At 38.8% G+C, this 22442-nt stretch overlaps 1 protein-coding gene and 1 long non-coding RNA gene across 2 annotated transcripts; both read right to left on the reverse strand.

The window, feature by feature from the left end:
* Positions 1–1517: 1517 nt before the first annotated feature.
* Positions 1518–7954, reverse strand: LOC141372054 (uncharacterized). The gene is made up of 3 exons (XR_012377378.1): positions 7880–7954; positions 7203–7282; positions 1518–1646 (listed from the first exon to the last, which is right to left on the reverse strand). It is a non-coding gene; the product is annotated as an uncharacterized lncRNA (long non-coding RNA).
* A 385-nt stretch (positions 7955–8339) lies between these two features.
* LOC141372053 (interphotoreceptor matrix proteoglycan 1-like) lies at positions 8340–22198 on the reverse strand. The gene is made up of 4 exons (XM_073890516.1): positions 22003–22198; positions 11723–11889; positions 11447–11475; positions 8340–8571 (listed from the first exon to the last, which is right to left on the reverse strand). The coding sequence occupies exons 1-4, from the start codon at positions 22151–22153 to the stop codon at positions 8340–8342; spliced, it is 579 nt and encodes a 192-aa protein (XP_073746617.1). The 5' UTR covers positions 22154–22198.
* Positions 22199–22442: the final 244 nt, after the last annotated feature.

Consider the following 22442-nt stretch of genomic DNA (forward strand, 5'->3'; position numbering starts at 1 on the left):
ATTTTATTGACTGAACGGTGATGCAGGGAGTGGTTGGAGGTTTAAAATTTTTGCTTATTCATCTTTTCTCCAGTTGAGAGGAAGTAAGCCTTGAATTCTCCACATATGAGAAGTAGGGGCCTGTGGGTTCCCTGGCCATGCTGTGTGAGATGCTTGGGCTATCCATAAATGTAGTTCATGGTTATGTTATCTTATGAATGCATCTATTTTTCAGTTGCATTTCTACAATTACTGAATAGTTAAATGCATCCCAACTCCGCATTAGCAGGTAAGTCCTCAGAGATAAAGAAACTGTTCCTGCCCTCAAGGGGACACCCAGAGCCTGAAGGCAGTGAGGGTGAAGAGGTGAAGAGAGAGAAAGGGAGCAAGGGAGATAAGAAAGGCCGCTGACGTGTAAACAATCTCAAGACAGGCTGATAACTGCTGTGACCTCAGTGGGTACTGTGTGTTAGCTCAGAGGAGAGGTACTGAACCCAGGAAGGGTGGAGAGAAATCTCCTTGATGAAGTCTGTAAAATGAAACCCAGGGGAAGGACACTGAAGACAGAGGAGGCAGCATGTGGAAAGGCTAAAGGTGAGAAGAGATTTGCAAGCAGTTTGTATGTCCTGTAGTACACAAAGGAGGGGGATGGGCAGGAGCTAGTGTTAAGATGAGGCTAGAAAGGAAGGCAGGACTCTCATCATGGTGTACAGAAGCCACCGTGGTGTACAGAAGCTCTGTCAGCACAGAGCTTTGGATTCCTCCTGCAGCAAGTGAAGAGGTGGGCAGAGCTGATGATGGTCAGAGATGGAAGAGATACCTTGGGATAGCTTCTAAGTTTACTGGATGGCATGGACAACATAATTGCCCTTCACTTTTACCCATGAAAAATGTCAGGGCTTGAAATTGCTTTAAACTGCAAAAGTGGAAATATTATGTAAGACAATATGGGTTAAAAATTCATATTTCAACCCAGCATATTCCCTAGTTGGTGCTTAAATGAACATTTTAGAGCTTTAGAATATATGCTTAGTGACTTTCAGTTAAAGGAGATTTAAAAACCTACTAATATTTAAAGAAAACTTAAACATAAGTGACTTTTAAGATAGAGAAGGTAGAATAGAAAAACTTTCCTAGAGATCCATTTGCCCTAACATTTTTGGACCTATTGCAGTTTTTGATTTCTTTCTTTCTTTTCTTTTCTTTTCTTTTATTTATTGAGAGAGAGAGAGTGATAGAGAGAGAGCATGAGAGGGAGGAGGGTCAGAGGGAGAAGCAGACGCCCTGCTGAGCAAGGAGCCCGATGTGGGACTCGATCCTGGAACTCCAGGATCATGACCAGTCACTTAACCAACTGAGCCACCCAGGCACCCCTTTGATTTCTTTCTAATGGTTAAAAATGAAGGCCTAGTTACAAGAAGTTGGAATTATTAGCTCAAATGGTTTAGGTCCTGTTGGCTCTCAGATTCTGATTCATGACTTGGGCTGTGGTTGTGTGGGGTGGGTTCAGTTACCTGGAGTTGAGACTTTGCTGCCAGCTCCTGATAATATGAGGACTGGGAGTCAGTGAGTTCTGCCTTGAACCTCTGATTTGCCAGAGTGATGCTCAGCTCCACCTTCTGCTCCAGTGGGCCCTTGGATACCTTAGTGGATTCAACTTTTCTTTCCTAAATTAAAAAAACAAAAGTCTTTTATTAACGTAAAGCACAAGCATAGGGTAATATTAAATAATATATATTGATATTGTCTCAAGAAGTGTATTTTGAAGGCTCAAGTGCTTTTAGAATTGAAATCCTATTAACTAGAATTGTCCTCTGAATTACATTGAGAGACAAAGTACCAAAGCTCCAATGAGTTAACTGTTTAGAATCCTTGAGAACACCGTAATTTTATGACTATGTGCTCTTCATGAAAGCATTTACACATATAGACACACCCATAATTCATATATACTGCCAGAGCATCACTGGGATCATGCCACATTCTTGTGTAACTTTATGAATACTCTTTGATGAGGATCGGATTACCCAAAATAACCTAAGGACGCTAAGATTTTAATACAATCTTTTTTAGAGAAGAGTCTAGACTGGTTTAATGAGACCATTTGTGCTTAAACTTCACATTGAAACTAGTTAGTAAGCACTGTCAGGTCAAGAAAGGGTTTGAAATATCTCTCAGAAGGAATGGCATATTTGGGCCACCTTTGGTAGCATGTGACTTAGAAGATAAGCACTCTTCTGAGGAGCTGGATTTGGCCTCTGATCACAAGGGCCAGGGGTCATCCTCCTTGCCGTCTGGACTGGGAACAGGCAGGAGTCTCTCACTGTTATGAATTCATCTGGGCTCCCAGGGTACAGAGCAAGCCTAGAGCTGGGTTTCAAACTTGGGGTTTGACAGATTTTCAATATTGGGTAGCCAGATGATCATGAAATCTGAACAGCTTTCTTGAAAGAGTAAAAAACATGTTTGTAGAAAACGGAATGTCTTTGGTAATGTACATATTCTCTTATTAGTGAAATTAGAGCTGTGGAGGCTGAAAGAGACCAACCAATAGAAAATGACATGAGGACGTAACAATAAAAAAATTAAAAAAAAAATGACATGAGGGACAAATCTCATGTGGGTGGTAGTCAATGTAATTTCTCCTCATTTCTTATCACAAGGTCCTCTCTTCCATGGGACAGCAGCATAGCCTCTAACCTTAATAGGGCACACAGAGGATGTAGATTCACACTTACCAGACTACTGATGTTTGTTTAACAAAAAGATTTCATTCATTCATTCATTGAAGTAACACACATTAAGCATCTGTATGGGTATAGAACAGTGCTAGGACATATGGGAAGTTAAAAGAAAAATATGGCATATGGTATTATCCTCTAGAAGCTTACCATTTCACTAGGCATATTTAAAGTTCACGTGAGACATTTAAATAAATTCTTTAGATGTATTAGTGAGAAGTCTTCTAATTTATCCTTAGCCACTGGATTACTTTTCCATGCTTCTCACCCAGCATCCTCAGTAATACTCTATTACCTATGGAATAAAAATCCAAACTATTTTCCTGACGTCAAGGCTCTCTCCAGTCTGATCCCAATCTGATTGAAAGATTTTATTTATTTTTTATTTTTTATATATTTTTTTCATTAAAATTTGTTTATTAAACTACTGAGTAGGCCCAGGTAGGATATCCTATTTTTTAAAAGTTTTTATTTAAATTCCAGTTAGTTAAATTACACCATTATATTAGTTTCAGGTGTACAATATAGTGATTCAATACTTCATACATCACCCTGTGCTCATCATGACAAGTTCACTCCTTAATCCCCATCACCTATTTCACCCATCCCCCAACCCACCTCCCCTCTGGTGACCATCAGTTTGTTCTCTATAGTTCAGAGTCTGTTTCTTGGTTTCTCTCTCTCTCTCTTCCTCCCTCCCCCATGTTCATCTATTTCATTTCTTAAATTCCACATGTGAGTGAAATCATATGGTATTTGTCTTTCTCTGACTGACTTATTTAGCTTAGCATTATGCTCTCTAGCTCCATCCACATCCTTGCAAATGGCAAGATTTCATCCTTTTTGATGGCTGAATAATATTCCATTGCATACATATACACCACATCTTCTTTATCCGTTCATCAGCTGATAGATATTTGGGCTGTTTCCATAATTTGGCTATTGTAAATAATGCTGCTATAAACATAGGGGTGCACGTATCCATTTGAATTAGTGTTTTTGTATTATTTGGATAAATACCTAATAGTGCAATTACTGGATTGGAGGGTAATTCTATTTTTAACTTTTTGAGGAACCTCCGTATTGTTCTCCACAGTCCATCAGTTTGCATTCCCATCAATAGTGCAAGAGGGTTCCTTTTTCACTGCATCCTTGCCAACACCTATTATTTCTTGTGTTGTTGATTTTACTGGTTCTGACAGGTGTGAGGTGATATCTCATTGTAGTTTTGATTTGCATTTCCCTGATGATGAGTGATGATGAGCATCTTTTCAGATGTCTCTTGGCCATCTGTATGTCTTCTTTGGAAAAATGTCTGTTCATGTCTTCTGCCCTTTTTTAAATTGGATTATTTGTTTCTTGGGTGTTGAGTTTTACAAGTTCTTTATATATTCTGGATACTAACCTTTTATCAGATATGCCATTGACAATTATCTTCTCCCATTCCGTAGGCTGCATTTTAGTTTTATTGATTGTTTTTTCCATGTGTAGAAGCTTTTTATTTTGATGTAGTCCCAATAGTTTATTTTTTGCTTTTATTTCCCTTGCCTTAGGAGATATATCTAGAAATAAGTTGCTATGGCTGATGCCAAAGAGGTTACTGCCTGTATTCCCTTCTAGGATTGTTATGGTTTCCTGTCTCACATTTAGGTCTTTAATGCATTTTGAATTTATTTTTGTGTATGGTATAATAAGGTGGTCCAATTTCTTTCTTTTGCATGTTGCTGTCCAGTTTTCCCAATGTTATTTGTTGAAGAGACTGTCATTTTCCCAGTGGATATTCTCTCCTGCTTTGTTGAAGATTAGTTGACCATATAGTTGTGGGTTTATTTTGGGGTTTTCAATTCGGTTCTATTGATTTATATGTCTATTTTTTGTGCCAGTACCAGATTGTTTTGATTACTACAGCTTTGTAATATAGCTTGAAGTCCAGAATTGTGATGCCTCCAGCTTTGCTCTTCTTTTTCAAGATAGCTTTGGCTATTTGGGGTCTTTTGTGGTTCCATACAATTTTTAAGATTCTTTGTTCTAGCTCTGTGAAAAATCCTATCAGTATTTTGATAGGGATTGCATTAAATGTGTAAATTACTTTGGGTAGTATAGACATTTTAACAATATTTATTCTTCCAATCCATGAGCAAGGAATGCCTTTCCATTTCTTTGTATCATCTTCAGTTTCTTTCGTCAGTATTTTATAATTTTCAGAGTACAGGTTTTTCACCTCTTTGCTTAGGTTTATTCCTAGATATCTTATTTTTTTTGGTGCAATTATAAATGGAATTGTTGCTGCTCAAACAATTGTAGTCCGTGTCATTTCTCCCTGCACTGACTACCAGATAGCTTGTTCACTGTTGATGAGATATCACATCGCTTGTGCTAATTTCCTGACTGGAGACCCTCCTCACTGCTCCCCATGCTCACCTCCAGCACTAAAACATGGGGACACACACATACACACTTTTTTAACTTCTTACTAATATTTTATGGTTCATTTAAAATAATATTTTCTCTGATCACTCAGGGCAGAAATCTTTGCCTCCTCTAAACTCCTGGAGCAATGAATAATATTTGAATTTCTCATTTAATACCTATGCCATACTCACCTACAGTCTTTTTATATGCTAATCTTGTCACCCCACATATAATCTCCTGAATCCAGTATGATTCTCACACTTCATTAAATCTCCCAAAGTTAAAAAAAAAAGGGGGCCACTTATGCACAAAACTCTCTGTGAATATACATGACTGGGAGTTACATGCTTTGCAACCTGTTCTGGTCTATCATTTTGTTCCATTCTATACATCTGCCATCTTCAAGTACAGCATTTAGATTATTTTGTACTTATTTTGCATCATAAATTTCTTGAAGGCAGGAACCGTGTCTTATTCATCTTAGAATCTTTGGCACATACCCCAATGTCTGGCACGTGAGAGGATTTTAGTAAAATGTTGGTGAATGAAAGAATAAGTGATAGATGCAGGTGGTGAAAAGGATAAGAGAGGGATGTGGTGAATATGAAATGAAATGTTCAGGGGATATTTACTGCAGAAGGGGGGACCTATATTAGATTTTGAAGAACATGGGACACAAGTAATGTGGGAAAAGAGAAGGCAAACTAGAATTGTCTTTGAAATTTTATAGTAAATACATTTAATCTTAATAATTCTTTCCAACAGCACTTTTCACTGTTTATGGAATAGTATTTTTGAGAAAAATGGAAATTTTAATTCTTTGTTCATAGCAATAGTTCCAGCAAATCCATAGCAATCTGGCCTACAGGCCAGATAGAATGGCCAGCGGGTTTCTCATCCCTGAATTTTCACGTAGAGCTGGTGAGACTGAACTTCTTGTCCTTCTCGTCCTCACTGCCTGGGCTTTGATCCATGCCTTGCGGCGAGGTTCCCAGGAGAGGAAAGGGTAGTGAAGTCTCACAAACCACAGGGAAGTTAAGTCTGGTTGCAGTGGCAGCGTAAGGATGAGAAGATCTGGGCTCAGACGTGTCACCCCCGTACCCCTGCTCCCTTCTGAACTTGCTGCCCACCTCGTGCTGCCCCAGCCCTGTCACTCCTGAGTAAAGAGGACAGTTTCCCCGCTTCAGCATCAAATGTCTGGATCAAGGATTTTGGAGCAGTTAAAATGTCCCCCTTTTTTGATAGCCGACATTAAATTCTGTAACATATCTTCTCCTCCTTCATGCCTTTTCACACAAAGAGAGCAGTGCAGCCCGTGTTCCTCTTTGCCTGAGAATACCGATTTTATTTTTCCCCATTTGACATGCAGGATTTCAATCATTTTGATATTTGTCTGACCTATTCATGCTGGCCATGACTGAAAGCAAAACTTCTACCCTTACTGTCAGCACAAGAATACACTTTAGTGGAGAAGGAGCTTGACTGATTGATTGATAGGTTTTATTCATTCATTTATTCTAGTGCTTGGTGAGTACCTGCTGTAGATGAGGTTCTCTTAGGTACTGGGAGAAAAAGGGCCCCTGCAGTCCTGGAGTTTATTTTATTTTATTTATTTTTTTAAAGATTTTATTTATTTACTTGAGAGAGAGAATGAGAGAGAGAGAGAGAGAGAGAGCATGAGAGGGGGGAGGGTCAGAGGGAGAAGCAGACTCCCCGCTGAGCAGGGAGTCCGATGTGGGACTCAATCCCGGGACTCCAGGATCATGACCTGAGCTGAAGGCAGTCGCTTAACCAACTGAGCCACCCAGGCGCCCTGCAGTCCTGGAGTTTATAATTAAGTTGCTTCTTACAATTCCTCCCACCTTATTCTAGTTTTCAATCTATTTTTCCCTCAGTCCCCAGAGGAAGGAATAATACCAAATAGAACAAAGTCACTGACTCTTAATTGGAGTGATAAAAATGCAGCACTAGTAATACTAAATGGCCAATTCACCCATTCTCTTTTCTTGTGTTACTAATAAAACAAAACCAGGCATGTGAAGAGCTAGATTGACTCTCAGAACTTCTTACTATTGTAGGCTTCTTGGTGTCATTGAAGAGTGTGACATCCAGAGTGAGAGGGAAGGGTCCAATGGAGACATTGGCAACATCTGTGGAAATTAAAAACATTACAGGCACAAAAATGAGATTGGAGAAGTTTACATTAGAACAAGGTCAAAATTTCATATACTTTTTCTGTCATTCTGGAATTTACAGATGTGGGGTGCCTTCTTACTTATTTTTTTTAAGATCACATAAATATGTTCTTGAGAAAAATATAACTCATACTTTTGATCCTAGCTGAATTCTCCATTCTTCTCTTCTAGGTGCTATCCTAGTTTGGGGCCATCCTAAATATGTTACAGTTAAATGGTTTTGCCAATGAGATCTGCTAATTTTTCCACTTGTGAATATATAAAGGGTGCAAGACAGATATTTATCTTGAACTTATTTGTTTGAAAATATTGGTAATGATTGTCTCCAAGTTGAAGGATAATGGGTGATTTGGCTTTACCTTTATTCTTTTCTAGATTTTCAAGATTTATACAATGCATTTAAATTATTTTATAAAGTTAAAAATATCAGCTTTGAGAAAGTATATTATAAATTTTGTCAACTTCAATTAAGGATTGCTTTTTAAATAATATACTTTCATGATCATTTAAATTAAGGTTCAGGAGCAGGTGAATGAGGAGATCTAAGCTTACCTGTAGAAAACACAGGGGTCTCACCAGGCTCTCCGAATGTCTCCGCTGTAGATATTTCATCTTTTCTATCACCACAGCAGAAAAGAAAGAAGAGGTGGTGAAAAGGAGCTTGATAACAATAGGGGAAATGCACTTACTTTTCCTATACTCAATAGACCTAAAAATTAGAGAAAACCCCTTTAAAACTGGGTTTGCCTATTTCTTTCATTATAGAAGTAACCTTCAAATATATTTTCATTGAAGAAAAATTCAAACAACTCCTGAAAATGGTTATGTTTGAATCCAGGGTTTTCCATAAGCATCTTTCATGTGGTCCTCGGGAGCATTTTCACCATATGCAAGACTGGTCTTTGGGGCTTGATGTTTTATAGTCCCATTGTGTTTGCACTGTGTCCTTGACATCAAAGATAATTGCATGACATGATCTATGACTGAATGTTCTTGCTAAAATCTCAGATCCTCAAACCTGCAAATCCTTAAGTTTATTTACTAAAATACCTCTTGTGGTTGTAGTAATAGGAGAGAGGGAGATTTCTGGATAATGCAGGAGTATTAAATCCCTATTCTGGACACAACCATTGTCTGCAGGAGTTATGGGTAGGTTTGCAGTGGCAGTCTGGAAGATGTCTAAGGGCAAATCCAAGGGCATGGTTGTACAGCTGTCTGTTATAACATTGGCCCATTCTAGCAAGCTTTATATAGAAAGGAGTAGCAGTAGTGATACCTTTTGAAGCTCACTGAAAAATTTGTTACTATAAGCTATTAGATCTTATTAGCTTTTGTCTGTATTAGTACAATTTAGTCATAGTTGACCAATATATCTGATCCACTTTTCTGTGATTCACGATGATGGGAAGACCAAAGGGAATGGCTCGGTGCTCTGTGTTGTAAGGTCATCTTGACTGGCTATAGACAATGGGACCATCTACATACATATTTCTAACACATGCAATTTTCCCAAAGTTCTAATAGAGGTAATATACAAAATATCCATTGGCCTGGCATGGCCTCTGACCAATCAGAATAGATGTAAACATGGAGGACTATATTGGTGCACACAGGCTAAATATAAATTCAGATTGTTTTGGAATTAGGTATTCTTGTTTGTTTCTACTGGTATTATGCTGTATACTCAAGAAATAGTTTTTATGGATATCATATTTGTAAAGATCTCATATCAAACATTAGAGCATTTGTGACTTAGACAATTTTCTTTTTTTCTTTCACTTTTTAGAACTTTGTTCATAGTACGATCTCTTTCCCCCTATTATAACTTTGGTATCCTTGTTTTACCTTGCTCTAAAAAAGAAAACAACCAAGAGGAATAGTTATTAAAGTGCTGGCTATGGCATTAGTTACAAGTCAACTGCCCACTTTGTGCTGGATCCTGTGTCAGATGCTATTTCCTCATCCTTTGCCACTGGGTGTGATTCTGCTATGACAGTGGCAATCTAGACCATCACTTAGAAACTTTAATTTGGGAAGCTGGGACACTGGGTTCTTCCACTGGTTTTTATTTTAAAGTCATTTGAAACTGGCAGATTTATGGGCTACTCAGGTGAGAAAATTTCCTGTTTTGTCTTCCTAGAAAGGTTTGAAATAAGAGGCCTGCCTTTCTGCCTGCCTGCCTGCCTGTCTGCCTTCCTTCCTTCCTTCCTTCCTTCCCAACTTGGTAATCATAGTTAATGTAAAGTGTTTGTCTCTTGCTCCTTAGCAATTCTTTCTAAAGATTTCTAAATTCTAAAGAGTGGTTGGGTAGATGTATCAATTAACAAAAATATATGAGGATTTTGCTCAAGTCTGTGGTGGTGGGTGGAGAGATACGAAAGGGTTCCTGCCCTTGAGGAGTTTAAACTCTTACAGGAAAATAGGGTAAAGCACGGAAGTGTTAAGTAAAAATGTAAGTGCCAAAAAGAGTACAAAGTTCAAAGCAGGAAAATATTGCTGCAGGCTCAAATAGGCTGTTGAGACATCATGGGATCCAGGTGGGACTCCACTAGGAGTGTGAAGGAGAGTAGGATTTGGATAGGGAATGTAGAAAAGGCAGGTTTTTCTGGGCAAGAGGGAAAGGCTAGGGGTCAGAGTCCAGGATGAGGAAGGTGTGGTCTGTGTGCAGTGAGGAACGGCATGGTGGCAACAGTGGGATCATGGGTAATGGATGCAAAGTTGGAAAGGTCAGGGGGTGAAAGGTCTTAATTGATGAGTTTGGCCTCTGCTCTGCCTCAGTGAAGGTCCTGGCAGGACACAGATGGCTCACTCATTGTGGGGTAATTTGAGGAAAGTTTAAAAAAGGAATTACTAAGTTGTGGGAAGAGTATAAGAGCAACCACAAGGTCAAGTGCAGTACCCCAGGGCTGGTAACAGTGGGGTGCTCAAACTACCCTTAGTTCAGTTGCCATGAACCAGAGACAGAGAAGGATCTGTGGAAAGGCTGCTTGACAGGAGCTGAGATGAAGTTGAAGGAGGACAACAGCTTTTGAAGACTTTGCAAGTTGAGGGTGAGGGGAGTTGAGAAATGCACCCACCTCATTCTCTCCTCTCCCTCTGATCTCCTGCTCCCCACCGGCTGGCCCTACCTAGGAGTCAGGGCAAAGGATGCACGTGACTCGATCCTTACCAATCCGCCTTCTGTACACAGAACATGAGGGGAACAGGGGGCAGAGGATGTTCAGAAGGGTAAGAGGAAGATGTAGGACTCTTTTGAAAGTCACTGAACAGGGCTCAATGTAAGGAATTTTTCAGACGTATTAATCCAGCAGCAGTTATGCCAGTTAAGGAGGGGAAATGGTTAGAGGCAGGGAAATCCATTAGGGAGACCAGATTTGACATTCTTCACAGTGTAAATTAGTAAGGTCTTGGAAGAAGTTGTTGGCAAAGGGAACAGAAATGAAGGAACAAATGTGAAAAGCATTATAAAGAATCGTCAGTAATTCCTACAATACCAAATTTGTGTCTCTCTTAGTATTATCTTCAGCATTAGATTTCTAAATGTTATAAAATGTATGTAATTTGTGTTTACAGTTTGCCTCTCTTCTTTAATCATTTTATCTAATTACTTTTCCTTGCCTTTTTCTCATTTTGATTTTCTTATTTGATATTCAGTTCTTGTTGAGAGTATAGCTCAGTGCTTCGGTAATTTAGTTTGAGAACTACTAATGCTTTACAGAATGCCAAGTGAGAGTTCAAAATGCAGGCTGCTCTCTGATTGTATTAGTATTTTCCTGATGTAACTAACAGTTTACCATAAATTCTAAAAATCAAACTATTTAAAAAAATTGTTCTTTATCTTATGACTGGAAATACACATTAGATACTTCAGACATAGTAATGAATCCATTTTATCTGCAAACATGGTGCCAACATCTATCTCAGTCTTTAGGGTCTATCCACTTCCCCCTTATATACTCATTTATCTTTAGCGCAGTCTATGCATAATTTGTCTGTCAGAATAACCTACACAGATCTCAGTGCTGACATAATATCATAAAGGCACAATAGCTCAGTCTCACTCCATTATATGATCTTTCAAAAGTCAAAAGCATGCTGCACTCTATTTTGGGTACTTACCTCTCAGGGAAGTGTCTCAGTTTTAGTCTCTGCAGAAAGATAAAAAGTAATTTTATCAGGAGAAAATGTCAACTGAAGAGCTAAAGTCTATTTTCATCCCCTTTTCCCTTTAACTTCACTTCAACCAGCCTGTACAATGTTATTTTGCAAAAATAAAATTCTCGTTGGCCTTACCAGATATCTCTAAGCATTTCTTCAACTAACTCTTATGCAGTGGAAACCTACTGAGCTGGGAGCTATTCGGACAGCGTTCCAACATACAGCGTTTAGGCTCACCTGCTGAAGAAGACCCAGGTGCTCCTGGGAACTGCTGAAATTTCTTCCAATGTCGAAGAGGCAGAAAGCGTCCTGCTGGCAGAGGCTGACCCGGTCCTGGTATTCCCTCGGCTCAGGGATGCGATCCAGAAAGATCCGATATGCTTCCCACACTGCTTCCTGGCACACTGCGATACAGCACACTTAGGAGCAGAAAATGGCCACAGCCCGAGATGATTCCCGTTTCCCAGCCCAAGCATAATCTCAGAACGTGGAGCGCTCTTTTATGGCTTATGGGGACACACTCATTTATAGTGCACAGAAATTAATTCATTTAGCAAATACATATTGAACCCCTCTGTGTGTTACAGAGGAAAACAAAAGAAGGAGGACAGGAAATATGAGAGAGAGAGGCTGTAGTTTAAAATAGGGCAGTTGAGGAAGGCCTCACTATAGGGTGACTCTTGAGCAGTATGGAAAAGGCCTCAAGGCTGGAGAATGCTCTGAACATTGACGGAAGAGCAAAGAGCTCTGTCAGTGTGACCAGGGCAAGGGTAACAGTAAAAGAGGATGAAGACAGAAAGATGTGGTGAGGGGAACAGAGACCGTGTAGGGCCTTGTGGACCAATAATCTTCAGACTGGGGCATAGGTACCCGGCTGTATTTAAAGACTTTTCAAGGGATAAAGAGGCACACAGACAATTTAAAGAGAATCTATACCTAGGTCTCATTTTTCCTATCATGCCTTCCTAAAGTCCGTCCGCCTGAGGACCCACCTTTCCTTTTCCCCATTCCCTTTGGCCTGCATCCTTCCCCTATTCATCCCTCCTTAATCTTACTGCAGCACAGTGCCTCTAGGTTGCCACACAAGGGGACCATGTCAAATAGTATTGTTGAGGTTAAGAAACCAAGTGAACTCAGTTGAGGGTAACACTTGTTTTTGCAGCAGGGTGGTTTCTCATTCTTTGCTTTCAACACGTTAGAAGAATGGCCGACCGACACATGAAAAAGTGCTCAACATCACTTGGCGTCAGGGACATACAAATCAAAACCTCAATGAGATACCACCTCACACCTGTCAGAATGGCTAAAATTAACAAGTCAGGAAACGACAGATGTTGGCGGGGATGTGGAGAAAGGGGAACCCTCCCACACTGTTGGTGGGAATGCAAGATGGTGCAGCCACTCTGGAAAACAGTATGGAGGTTCCTCAAAAAGTTGAAAATAGAGCTACCCTATGACCCAGCAATTGCACTACTGGGTATTTACCCCAAAGATACAAATGTAGTGATCTAAAGGGGCATGTGCACCCCAATGTTTATAGCAGCAATGTCCACAGTAGCCAAACTACAGAAAGAGCCTAGATGTCCATTGACGGATGAATGGATAAAGAAGATGCGGTATATATATACAATGGAATATTATGCAGCTATCAAAAAAATGGAATCTTGCCATTTGCAATGATGTGGATGGAACTGGAGGGTATTATGCTAAGTGAAATAAGTCAATCAGAGAAAGACAAGTATCATATGATCTCACTGATACGAAGAATTTGAGAAACAAGAGAGAGGATCATAGGGGAAGGGAGGGAAAAATGAAACAAGACGAAACCATAGAGGGAGACAAACCATAAGAGACTCTTAATCTCAGGAACAAACTGAGGGTTCCTGGAGGGGAGAGGGGTGGGAGGGATGGGGTGGTTGGGTGATGTACATTGGGGAGGTATGTGCTATGGTGAGTGCTGTGAATTGTGTAAGACTGATGAACCACAGACCTGTACCCCTGAAACAAATAATACATTATATGTTAATAACACACACACACACACACACACACACACACACACAAAACCCCTACCCCAAAAACACATTAGAAGAAGTCCTAATGGAGTTGACAGCTGACAAATCATTAAAAATAATGACAGATCATGATGTTATTGTTAGCATATAATGCCAAATCTACTTAAAGAATAAAGATATTACTATAACTGGGTGTTATATGCAAACAATGAATCATGGAACACTACACCAAAAACTAATTATGTAATGTATGGTGATTAACATAACATAATAAAAAAAAAGATATTGTTATAACAAAACTCCCATCTGTTTCCATCCACTTATTTACATTTAAGTTTTCTCAGCATTTAAGGGAAACTAAGTAAAAAAATAGGGATAAAACTGATGCTAAATCCTGTCTCATTTTGGCAACACATAATATGAATAATAAGTAATGGTACATGAACTAATATGAGGAACAACATCAGAGCAACTCCATGTATCCAGAGGCTGAAGCTAATGAAACTTAAGGTACAGGCCCTTCATTTAAACTGGCCTCTTCCAAAGTCTTTTTCCTAAATTTGTATTTATAAATGTTAGTACCCACAAAACCTGTATTTGATCTTATATCTGTCAATAGAAATTTACTTACATTTTTTGTTAAATTTGTATCTATTTGTTTTAATCAATTATATATTAAAAGTAATTATAAATGCAACTGAATCCAGAAGAAATTTCTTTGTACACATAAAACCTATAGTAACAGGAAATAAAATCTGTAATTTAAATTTATATACATATTTTTGTTACTGAGAAGTATGTAAGAGTAACCACTAACAGACTTTCAAGCATAAAATAAATTATATTAAGATAAGGCTGTGAAGTGGGAAGTGGAGTGGAAATGTGGATGTATGAAGAAAAAGGATCCCTGTGGCATTTCTTACTGTTGAGAAGAGTACATGAAGGCATGTACTACGGAGTATTTGATGGTAACTACTGAGTAGCTGTGGCAGATTCTACTGGATGCATACGAATGCTCTAATTTTTGTTTTATTTTCATTATCAATATTTACAACTCACCAAAAGTTCCATCTTATCTAATTATTTAAACTTATGATGAAAAACTTTAGATGTTAACTGAAAAGCATGCAAGTGGGTACATAGTTTAAAAATTATTTTAGAGTATTAAGTGAGGGTAAAAAGTTAGATCTGACATCTGTCACAAGCAATTATAGTATGTTGATTTTTACCTCAGGAGGAATGGGGAGCAATTGGAGGCTTTAGGGCAGAAGCTGACATCATCTGACTTTCTAAAGAAACTCTGCCTGCCTGCCTGCTGAGAAAAGGGGTTGGGGGAAGGAACAAGGTGAGAGAAGACCAGTTTGGAGACTCTTACTCCTATGCTTTATCCCCCCCTCATTCCCCATTTTTAGATGTCTGGATTTTTCTTAACTTTTTGTTTTAAGAGGCAAAGAGAATTCCAGATCAATAGAAGCTCAGGTTATTTACCAGAAGCCACCTCACCAGAACCCATAAAGCCAGGAGCGGGTGCCATCCCTTCCACCTCAAATGTGTCATCGAATTTTCCACACCTGGGAAAGTAACAGGGGTCAGCACACCTGGAGAGCAAGTGAATAGCCTCACCGGGAGAACCCACTTTTGTGAATGTTATCTTTTACCTGCCAAGCAAGGACCAGAGGGTTGTAATGCCTTTTCTAATACCAACAATCATGCAGTCTTTTCGATCTTCATGTCTACTCAAGGGTCTACACACAATGCAAGAAGGAAACAACATTTGAATATCTTGAGACTTGCCCAAATCTTAAGAGTTGTGTGTCCAATCTAAGCGGACCAGTTGCCCTTGCTATTTTTGTCATCTTACTCCACACTCTCTTTCGGGGTGTTATTTTGACCTTCCATCTCTCCCCAATGCAATAAAACTGTTAATTTAGTTCAAAACACATTTAAGTGCCAGAGATATATCATTTATAGGTATATAAAATCAAGTAGTGCTGCCTTTGAGGTCTTAGTGTTGGTGACTTTCACTGATAATATCTGTGTGTGAAACACCTGGGAGAACATAATGTGATAATCCATCTATTTACCAATTCAACGTACCCTTAGGCATGTTGCTTTTGGTCTCAGATTAAGTCTTCTTTTTATTTCAGTCCAATTTAAGGCTTGTTTTTGGTGCCTGAGTCCTCCTAGCTCTGCTCCTTTCTCTGCTGCCCTTTCTCCTACTTCAGAGACGTAGAACACCCTCACCCCCATGAATATCTCCTTTTTGCAAAGGCTCAGAGAACTTTCTCCCTGAAGCACAAATGTCTGAAGCTGCTTAAAGAATTATTGCCCAGAGAGGAGAGATCACAGCCAACACCACAGAAATACAAACAATTATAAGAGAATATTATGAAAAATTATCTGCCAACAAATTGGGCAATCTGAAAGAAATGAATAAATTCCTAGAAACATATAAACTACCAAAAACAGGAAAAAATAGAAAACTTGAACAGAACAATAACCAGCAAAGAAATTGAATCAGCAATAAAAAAAATCTCCCAACAAAGTCCAGGGCCAGAGGCTTCCCAGGGGAATTCTACCAAACATTTAAGGAAGAATTAATACCTATTCTTCTCAAACTGTTCCAAAAAGTAGAAATGGAAGTACACTTCTAAACTCATTCTATGAGGCCAACATTACCTTGATTCCAAAACCAGATGAAAATCACACTAAAAAAGAACTACAGGCCAAAAATCCCTGATGAACATGGATTAAAATATTCTCAACAAAATCTAGCAAATTGCATCCAACAGTTCATTAAAAGAATCATTCACCATGATCAAGTGGGATTTATTCCTGGGTTGCAAAGGTGGTTCAATATTCGCAAATCAATCAATGTGATACACCACATTATAAAAGAAAGGATAAGAACCATAAGATCCTCTCAATAGATGCAGAAAAAGCATTTGACAAAGTATAACATCCAATCTTAATAAAAACCCTCGACAAAGTAGGGATAGAGGGAACATACCTCAACATCATAAAGGCCATATACAAAAGACCCACAGCTAATATCATCCTTAACCAGGAAAAACTGAGAGCTTTTCCTCTACAGTCAGGAACTAGATAGGGATGTCCACTCTCACCATTACTATTACTGGAAGTCCTAGCCTTAGCAATCAGACAACAAAAAGAAATAAAAGGCATCCCTAGCAATCAGACAACAAAAAGAAATAAAAGTCACCCAAATAGGCAAGGAAAAAGTCAAACTTTCACTATTTGCAGATGACATGTAGAAAACGCAAAAGATTCTACTAAAAATTTGCTAGAAGTGATACATGAATTCGGTAAAATCACAGGACACAAAATCAACATACAGAAGTCTGTTGTATTTCTATACACCAATAATGCAGCAGTAGAAAGAGAAAGCAAGGAATTGATTTCATATAATTGTACCAAAACCCATAAGATACCTAGGAATAAACCTAAACAAAGAGGTAAAAGATCTGCACTCTGAAAACTATAAAATGCTAGTGAAAGAAATTGAAGATGACACAAAGAAATGGAAAAACATCCCATGCTCATGTACAGGAATAACAAAGATTGTTAAAATGTCTGTACTACCCAAGCAATCTACACATTTAGTGCAATTCCTATCAAAATACCAACAGCATTTTTCATAGAGCTAGAACAAACAATCCTAAAATATCTATGGGACCACAAAAGATCCTGAATAGCCAAAGCAATACTGACAAAGAAAAGCAAAGCTGGAAGCATCACAATTCTGGACTTCAAGCTATATTACAAAGCTGCACTGATCAAGACAGTATGGTACTGGCACAAACACACACATATATCAATGGAACAGAATAGAAAACCCAGCAATAAACCCACAACTATATGATCAACTAATCTTCGACAAAGCAGGAGAGAATATCCAATGGAAAAAGGACAGTCTCTTCAACAAATGGTGCAGGGAAAACTGGACAGCAACATGTAAAAGGATGAAACTGGACCACTTTATTATACCATACACAAAAATAAATTCAAAATGTATTAAAGACCTAAATGTGAGACAGGAAACCGTCAAAATCCTAGAGGAGGACAAAGGTAGTAACCTTTTTGACACTGGCCAGAGCAACTTCTTAGTAGATATGTCTCCTGAGGCAAGGGAAACAAAAGCATAAAAGGAACTATTGGGATTTCATCAAGATAAAAAGCTTCTGCACAGCAAAGGAAACAGCAGACAAAACTAAAGGCAGAATGGGAGAAGATATTTGAAATGACATATCTGATAAAGGGTTAGTATCCAAAGTATATAAAGAACTTATAAAACTCAACACCCAACACCCAAAAAACAAATAATCCAATTTAAAAATGGTTAGAAGACATGAATAGACATTCTTCCAAAGAAGACCTATGGATGACTAATAGACACATGAAAAGATGCTCAACATCACTCATCATCAGGGAAATGCAAATCAAACTTACAATGATCTATCATCTCACACATGTCAGAATGGCTAAAATGAACAACACATGTTGGTGAGGATGTGGAGAAAGGGGAACCCTCTTGCACTGTTGGTGAGAATGCAAACTGGTACAGCCACTCTAGAGAACAGTATGGAGAGTCCTCAAAAAGTTAAAAATAGAACTATCCTGTGATCCACAATTGCATTACTAGATATTTACCCAAAGGATACAAAAACACGGATTTGAAGGGGTACAATACATCCCGACGTTTATAGAAGCATTATCAACAATAGCCAAACTATGGAGAGAGCCCAAAGATCCAATGACTGATGAATGGATAAAGAAGATATGGTACGTACATATAATGGAATATTACTCAGCCATCAAAAAGAATGAAATCTTGCCATTTGCAATGATGTGGATGGAGCTAGATTGTATTACGCTAAGTAAAATAAGTCAGTCAGAGAAAGACAAATAGTATGTGGAATTTAAGAAATGAAACAGATGAACATAGGGGGGAAAAGAGAGAGAGGCAAACTATAAGACAGACTCTTAACTATAAAGAACAAACTGAGGGTTGTTGAGGGAGGTGATGGGGGGAATGGGTTAAATGGGTGATGGGTATTAAGGAGGGCACTTGTGTTGAGCACTGGTTGTTATATGTAAGTGATGAATTACTAAATTCTACTCCTGAAACTAATATTATACTCCATGTTAACTAACTGGAATTTAACTAAAAACTTGAAACTTCAGAAAAAAAGAATTATTTCTCTGGGGCATTGTCATTTATAGGGATTAAAATGTTAATGATGATTCAGGGACCAGTAGTTTTTCTTTAGACTTTTTGAGGAGCAGGTTCTTTTGGTGACTGCTCTGATGTCATTTTTCTGACCTCCTGGAGGCTTAGCACAGAGCAGGAGGTATAGAATCTTTCTGTGATTGGGAGAACCAGAGCACCAGCCCATGTCCCACCAGGAGAGATCCCCCACCTTTACCAAGGGGGCATCAAAAGAACCCTTGAAAGTTGAAGCATCAAAGGATCTCAGGGCTGGGAGCAGTCTGAAAACTTCTGAAAGCTGGATTTTTCTAACCCTTTAACTTACCTGTTATCTAACTTACAGCACCATCCTTCCCTAAATCTACCAGGAGAGATTTCCACAGGGATTCTAGGGAAATCCAGAACCTTGCCTCTTCAGTCTTCCCACAGTTGCTGGGCAATGCCTGAAATCTGACCACAGAGTCTTAATCTTTCTGCTGAAAGCTACACTGTAGGCTCTTTGGCGATGTGGGAAGAACCCCAGGGAACATGTATCCTGGAGGCCAGGCATGCCCTGGGATAGTCATTCACATTTGTAAGGATTAGGTTAGACCAATGGTGTGTAAAAAGCCTGCCACCGTGTTGGGCACGCATTAGATGGAGAGATGACACACTGGAGTAGGAGTCAGAATGCTGTGTTCTAACCCTGCTCTGCCACATTGGCCCTGACTGAACATGTCACCTCACTTTTTTAATCTCTGTCATGGGGATGTTGGCTATATGTTCTCTAGACCAGTGCTTCTAGAACTTTAGAGTGCAAATGGATTACCTGGGGATCTTATTAAAATACTGATTCTGGAAGTAGATATGGTGGGGTGAAAGTAGGTCTGCATTTCTAACAAGCTGCCAGATGCTGGTGGTGCTGCTGGTCTATGGACAACACATAGAGAAGCAAGAACTTAAGCAAGCAAGATAGGATACCCTCTATCTTAAATTTTCTCTAAGGCATGCATGAATGTGAAAGAAAAATCTAGCTTTTGATATTGAGGTTGGGACAGAGGTGGAGGGAGACAGAAGAGGAAGGAGGAGGGGAGGGGGAGGGAAAGAGAGGGAGATACAGAGAGGGGGTGGGCGGTTTGAAGGGAGTGTGCCTGGGTAGGAGCACAGGGTTCCCCTGGGAGACTACCGGAAACAAAACTTGCCTGTCTTGAATTTGTGCTTTGGAATGAGTATGTTTATGAGTCTACCATGAAGCTCAGAACATTTTCATTTGTGTTGCTTTAAGCATTGGAAAAAGAAGTATCTCAATATTCCATTTGATTTGATGAATGTGGAAGCTTTCTCTCCTAAGTTTTAAAGATGTCAAAAGATAATTTTGTAAAAGCAGCAACAAAAATAATAAGTGTGTTACCCTGTCAAAGGAGCACCACTTTGTAGCTAGGTCTTATTTCTTGTTTCTTTGTGAACCAATTTGTTAGACTTAAGAAACCCATGCTGATGAATAGTAAAATTTCATATCACCCAGGGGCAGCCATAAAGATAATGGACTGTTGTTGCGGGGGGGGGGGGGGGGCAGGGGGAGAAAAACAGTGGTTTGTTTCATCCAGGAAAGCAAGAATGAAAAAGGCAAACCTAATCAAGAATAAAGAATAAAATTCAGAGTTAAAAATTTGGTTGCAGCAATAGTCTATTTTATAAATACCTGCAATGAATCCTACTTGTGAATATCATGAAGAATTGGAAGTTAAAGCAGTTGTGCTCATATTCAATGTGATGCATATGCTATATATTTCACTTCCATTCATAAACAAATAACATGAAATTTACCAGTGTCATTATCTGATCAGTGTGTAGCCACATTCAAAATGAATAATTTACACATTATTGTCTTTTCTTTGCATTTCCAATAGCCTCTTTGCCTCCTGTATCCCTCAATAAGCATTTATTCAGAAACTGCTATGCAGAGGTGCTATGCTAGGACCTCAGAATAATAATACAGTGTGCTTGATTTTCAATGATTAGACTTCTCCTTCTGACTGTGATCCAGTGCTTGTCATTTCTCTGTGGGTGTGGCTTCTGTCAGAACGCAAATGTCTCTTCCACATAAAATGAGACATATGAGGAACATAAGGCTTGATATTTTTGACACTGTTAGTTATGCCTCCAAAACCCAGCAAAAACTCCCCAGACTAACTCAACCTTTGTACATTTTACAGATGTAGATACTCAAGAACTTTGTAGGATGTTGGTATCATGAAAGGGGTTCTCTGCTGCCATAATTTGCAATACGTCACAGGCTAGAATGGAACCAGCACATTCTAGTTAACGGGCTTAAAATAGAGCAGGTTGACCGTACTTTTTGGAATGGAAACAAATATCATATGTGATGAAGGTGGACCTCAGCAAACCCCCTCACTTTCACATGTAAGATGAATTGAGTTTAGGCTTCAGCTAGCTAAGATATTTTGCATTATTTGGAACAACCTGGGGGATTTAATAGTAACTACTAAAGATTCTTTTTTGTTTTGTTTTGTTTTCATTTAAAGAAGAAGTCATGGCGACTCTTTCATCTATAGTAAGTGAATGACAAGGATAGCCACTGATGGCTGTGGTGTGACTGAACTCCATAATGATTTCAGAGAAAGCCACAAGAATCCTGTTATGCTGTCTTGGGGTGAAAACTGCACTGTAACTGCTGGAAATCACAGTAATTGTGTTGTAAATCCTGTTAACACCCCTGCATTATATCTTGGTAACCACTGTTAATTTGTGACTCCTCTGCACTTGGGTGTGCCTCCAGGTTTCCAAACTTCAGAACTTTTTGCTGGATCAGCAATAAACAACTTAAACTTAACAAGAAGGGAGAGAGGATCTGGATTGTAATGTTGCTTTTGAAAAATGAAATCTTAAGTCATAAATCAACTTGCTCAGATTCCTGACGTTGCAATCATTCTGTGCTTCTTACTCATAATAGTAACATTAAAATTCAGTATTAGGCTTTGGCAGAAATAAAACAAAGAGGTAATACCCAGATGCCAAGGCCTTCTGGTGACTTGTTAAATGCCTTAATGGTTCTATGTTGCACCGGACATTATTTTAAACCTAAGAGGAGATATCTACCATAGTTTTGAATGTTTACTATTCATCACTCTCAGATTAGCTGACTTATTTATAGAACCCTTGTGACTAAATGAGAGATTCTGGAAATTTGGGGTTAACGACCATGTGTGGATAAGTGAAAGGGAAGGGGTAAAAGGAATGAAAGGCTAAACAGGTTCCATCTCTTTCCTTACCTGTCAATCTATAATAAGCTTGAAGACTGGCTAAAATCTGTTCCATGGATTCCTGTGGACAGACTTTAACCCCAGTTGGGAAAAATGTTGACCTTTTTGTTCGACGCTTGGCCAAATCAAATATTCCTTTCATGGTTGACACTTTGTACATTTTTGCAGTGCTTTCAGATGTTTCGATTCTTGGGGCATTGTCTATGTCTTTAGATTCAGAATGGTGTATTTTAATGGAGAGATCTGTAAAAGAAAGATTGATTTCCTGGTGAATATATCCATTGATATATGTGAAATATATGATAAATGAATGGAATAAACTAAAAGTTATAATCCTCTGGTTTGTTCAAGTTCTACTCTGGTGCAACTGCCAAATTTCAGTGACGAGGCATTTTCAGAAATAAAGGAATAGCATAATGAGCTGATCAAGTGTAATTAAAAAAAAAACA

This window comes from Callorhinus ursinus, unplaced genomic scaffold, assembly GCF_003265705.2.
Source record: "Callorhinus ursinus isolate GAN/ISIS: 27379988/994484 unplaced genomic scaffold, GSC_fseal_2.0 scaffold539, whole genome shotgun sequence".
NCBI classification, from domain to species: Eukaryota; Metazoa; Chordata; class Mammalia; order Carnivora; family Otariidae; genus Callorhinus; species Callorhinus ursinus.

Coding starts and splice junctions, on each gene's coding strand:
- LOC141372053 (XM_073890516.1), bottom strand. CDS start 22,153: ATGTACAAAGTGTCAACCATGAAAGGAATATTTGATTTGGCCAAGCGT. Junction 11,476..11,722: donor ACCTGGGTCTTCTTCAGCAG/GTGAGCCTAAAC, acceptor ATCTTTCTGCAG/AGACTAAAACTGAGACACTT. Junction 8,572..11,446: donor CTGAGACACTTCCCTGAGAG/GTAAGTACCCAA, acceptor TTCTATATAAAG/CTTGCTAGAATGGGCCAATG.